The sequence below is a fragment of the Amyelois transitella genome, chromosome 5 (genome assembly GCF_032362555.1).
Source record: "Amyelois transitella isolate CPQ chromosome 5, ilAmyTran1.1, whole genome shotgun sequence".
Taxonomy (NCBI): domain Eukaryota; kingdom Metazoa; phylum Arthropoda; class Insecta; order Lepidoptera; family Pyralidae; genus Amyelois; species Amyelois transitella.
In genome coordinates, this window is record NC_083508.1 from 3,498,572 (window position 1) to 3,502,854 (window position 4,283).

The 4,283-nt window shown below is 37.9% G+C and overlaps 1 protein-coding gene across 1 annotated transcript; it reads right to left on the minus strand.

Moving 5' to 3' along the window:
* Positions 1–54: 54 nt before the first annotated feature.
* LOC106138385 (uncharacterized) lies at positions 55–935 on the minus strand. The gene is made up of 2 exons (XM_013339521.2): positions 756–935; positions 55–669 (listed from the first exon to the last, which is right to left on the minus strand). The coding sequence occupies exons 1-2, from the start codon at positions 767–769 to the stop codon at positions 123–125; spliced, it is 561 nt and encodes a 186-aa protein (XP_013194975.1). The 5' UTR covers positions 770–935; the 3' UTR covers positions 55–122.
* Positions 936–4,283: the final 3,348 nt, after the last annotated feature.

Below are 4,283 nucleotides of genomic sequence, written 5' to 3' on the forward strand. Positions count from 1 at the left end.
AAATAATTTGAGGTTAACAGGAATAAAACCATTTTCACAAATTCATGATTACTTTATTTGTATCATTTTATACAATTGATTCAATTACAAATTCGGTGAATTACCACAGGTAACAAAACACATTACAATTTGCCTTCACCTAACACCTTTGTATCCCCTTGTACAACCTCATCCAAATCTAAACATTCAATTGTTTTAAGAAAAACTTGCATGGGTATTTTCTTCCTGTTCATAAAAGATTTGTTACCAAGTAATTTTTTAATTTTGGCTCTTCGTTTCTTAATCTTCTCCTTTGTGTACTGACTACCTAATTGGAATGTTAACAATCTCTTAACTTTCCTACCACCAATTAAAGTTTCGTTGTCACTATTATCAGTCTTAGGTTCTTCGTAAATAGTTTCTAAAGTCTGGGACAAGGCTTTGACTTTTTTATTAAGGTATAAAGCTTCAATTTGTTTTGGATTAGCATTCTCAATCATGGTTACATGTTTTCGAGGTTTCATATTAACCCGACGATTGCTTGATTTATTAATTTCAGGCAACAACGACTTTCTCTTTCTTAAAACTCGTGTTACCTCTGATCCTTTGCTCTCTTGTGCAGATGAGCTTACCTCATCTATTTCCATTATATCTAAATGAGCCATTTTCAAAGGTAAGTCGGTATCAACTCTGTAATAAAGAGTTATACAAATAAAATAGGAATAAAACCTAATTAAATAAGAAAATAAATATGTAACGCGCGAAAATTGACTTACTTGCACTCTTCCATTCTCTCTGAGTTAAAACCTTAATTAATTGTCCATAATGAGAATAATTAAAAAAATTAAAAATAAGATTTATTTCTAGGCGACTAACAGTAGAAATAAACGAAGCAAATTATGAAAGAACAAAAACAGCAAGGAAGCGAGATCATAAAGAATTAACGTATGGTTTTGACATTTGACAAAGTTTTGGGATTTGTTAATTTGCTTGACGACTTTGACGTTGGCATTTTCATAGACCTAAAAATACAGAATATAGAACAATAGAAACAGCAGCCTGCACTTCATGATACATAGTATTGAGTCTGTGTATTGATTCGATACCTACGCCAAGCTCGAAACTTCACAAACAGACTTACGGCATAATATAAATAAATATGTACGGGACAGCTGAGCGTATCAGTCTTTTCAAGACTGGTGGCTCTGTCTACCCCGCTAGGGATATAGACGTGATCATATGTATGTATGTACGGGACAAATTACACTGATTGGGTTAGCCTCGAAGTAAGTTCAAGACTTGTGTTACGAGATACTAACTCAACGATACTATATTTTATAATAAATATTTATATAGGTAAACATCCAAGACCCAGGCCAGTCAGAAAAATTTCCTTTCTCATCATGCCCTGGCCGGGATTCGAACCCGGGACCTCCGGTGTCACAGACAAGCATACTACCGCTGCGCCAAAGAGGCCGTCATATACAGGGTGGGCCATGAATTTGTTTACATTTGAATTTGACTTCGCGCGCAAACAGCAGAGGGGCGTGGTGCGGGGAGAGGTCTAACAGCTAGCTCAGTTCTTGGAAATTTAGTTGACTTGACATGGATCGCTTCACGGGACCGCAGCGTGCCTTTTGCGTAAAGCAATTTTATTTAAACAATAGTTCGCTCATCACTGTGCGGCGTCTATTTCGCGTGGAATTCCATTTACACGACCTAAATGAGTGCCCAAGCTCAGTTTTAATAAAAAAATGGGTAAACAAATTTGAAGAGACCGGATCGACGCTAAATGTGAAGCAAACCGGCGGCCCACGGACTTCACGGAGTGATGAGAACGTGCAGAGAGTTTCAGCTTCAGTTCGACGCGATCCAAATTTGTCGACGCGCAAACGCTCGGCTGAATTAGGCATATCTCGCACGTCTTTACGCCGCATTTTGAAATGTGATTTAAAATAACATCCATATAAGATTCAATTAGTGCAAGAACTAAATCCTAATGATTTGATTTTACGCAAAACATATGCTGAAACAATGTTGGATCGCTTCCGTAACTTTGACAACATCTTGTTCTCTGACGAAGCCAACTTCCATCTCAATGGGCACGTCAATAAACAAAATTACAGATATTGGAGCAGCTAAAATCCCAGGGCTAAACATCAAAGGCATTCATTCCCCTAAGGTCACTGTATGGGCAGCCATTTCAGCTACAGGAATCATTGGACCTTATTTTTTTGAGGATTTTCGTGGCCGTACGATCACAGTAAACTCCTCCGAGTATGTAAAGCTGCTGAGAGAATTTTTGACACCACAGCTGCAAGAATTTGCCGGCTACAATCGGCAGACGTGGTTTCAGCAAGATGGAGCGACTTGCCACACGTCTAATGAATCCCTACCGGTCGTCAAAGAAATGTTCCCAGAAAAGCTCATTTCCCGAAGAGGTGACATTCCGTGGCCACCTAGGAGCCCTGACCTAACACCAGCCGATTTTTTTCTTTGGGGATATCTAAAACATCGTGTCTATACCCACAAACCAAAGACATTACTTCAATTAAAGGCGAAAATAAGAGACGAAATGTCAGCGATCCCACGATCTTTATTACGGCGAGTATTCGAAAATTTTCGTGCTCGTTTAGAGGAATGCCAACGCCGTGATGGTGGCTATTTAAATGATATTATTTTGAAAAAAGTAATTTCCATTTTATAAGCTATCTCTTAAATAAATAATTTTTGATGTAAATGTAATAGTTTTTTTTATGATTTTTTAAAATGTTAACTAATTCCTGGCCCACCCTGTAGAACTTACACACAATCGTATCGTTGTCCTTAACTGCTTAAACCGAGCCAACAGTCTAGAAAAGCTGAATGGCCACGTATGGTATTCACGTTGCCATTCAACTTTCTAGACTGTCCTTTTAACACGTGAATGCTCTGCCTTATTAATAAAATTCTAAATTCAGATAATAATAGGTTACGTCGCCTAAGTAAGAATCTCAAGCTACTAGGTTTTTCAACGGTACCAGACCAGAATCAAGATCTATTTAGATTTTTCGAGCCAATCCCCAAGAACCCGCAGAATTCGTGTCGTTCATTTACACATATATAAGCTAATCGAATAAGCCAGTACAGTTAATATAATCACATAGGTACAAAGAAAGCTTTGCTTCAGTGTGTGTTGAAAACAACTAGTGGATTGGCTTACTGGCTTGGGTGGGGACACGCGTTCACACAAAGCCAATACACGAGCCAATCCACTATGCGAGTGTTGGGGAAAGCGTTGGATACGCAAAATTTGAAACCGTTCTATTATAGTGGAATGGCTTCATCAGCGGCTTGAGGTGCGATTGTTCTAATTTTTAAAAATTGTCTCGTGCAATTAGCCCATAACCCATCCAATGGCCTGAATGTGTAGGTTCCTTCATGACGTTTCCTGTTTGACTTTGTATATTAAGGTATCCAAGTATTTGCTTTAGCACAATTTCTTTGGTAGGTACCTACGTTATGAATTATTCAGTCGATATGCCGCCCCCTTATCACATACCAGCATAACATTATATACCTTAATTGTTCCTTATTTGTTTAGTCCTGTATTTCCTTCCTCCTATCCTGGTACTTCTTGTGGTAATGGTTATGACTGGTAAATGGATTTTCATTAAGGTTAAGGTGGTATTGGTAAGTATGATAGTTCTTACCACAGCTTCATTGAAATCAGACAGTCTAATGCAAAGACATTTCCGACTCTGTTTTAATATTTATGTTATTCTTTTTCTATATAATAGGTAGGTTTTTCAATACTGAAAATGAAGAACTAATTAAGAAATATCTTCCCAGTGTTTGTCACGTTTGCGTAAGTAGGGCAAGAAAGGGTGTTCTCTCCGTGGAGAAGAGCCCTGGGTCAGTCTATGACCATGATCCTGAACTGGGTGAAACAGGTAAATTGCACAGAGATTTTATTTACTTATCTATACTAAACTGCTCGCCGCGGCCGCAGCAAATCAGCATTAATATGGGTATTATAATTATTTCCTCAGCGTAAAAGGCTTTATTATTTTGTAATTTGTTACAAGAATTGGTACCGACCCAGACAGGGAGCTCGTAGTTGACAAGTTGCAAAAAGGAGCTTCTGCAGCACAATTAACTCGTCTACCATTTTTAAATGCGGCCGAAAGAACGACGGACTAGGTATCAAAATTTTTATATTGTCTGCCTGTGTCATGATAGCTACCGAATTGAGAAAACTTTCATTAAAAATAATCATGCTCTTTTGTTATTATTGGATTTCTTGTTGATAAATAAAACACCTG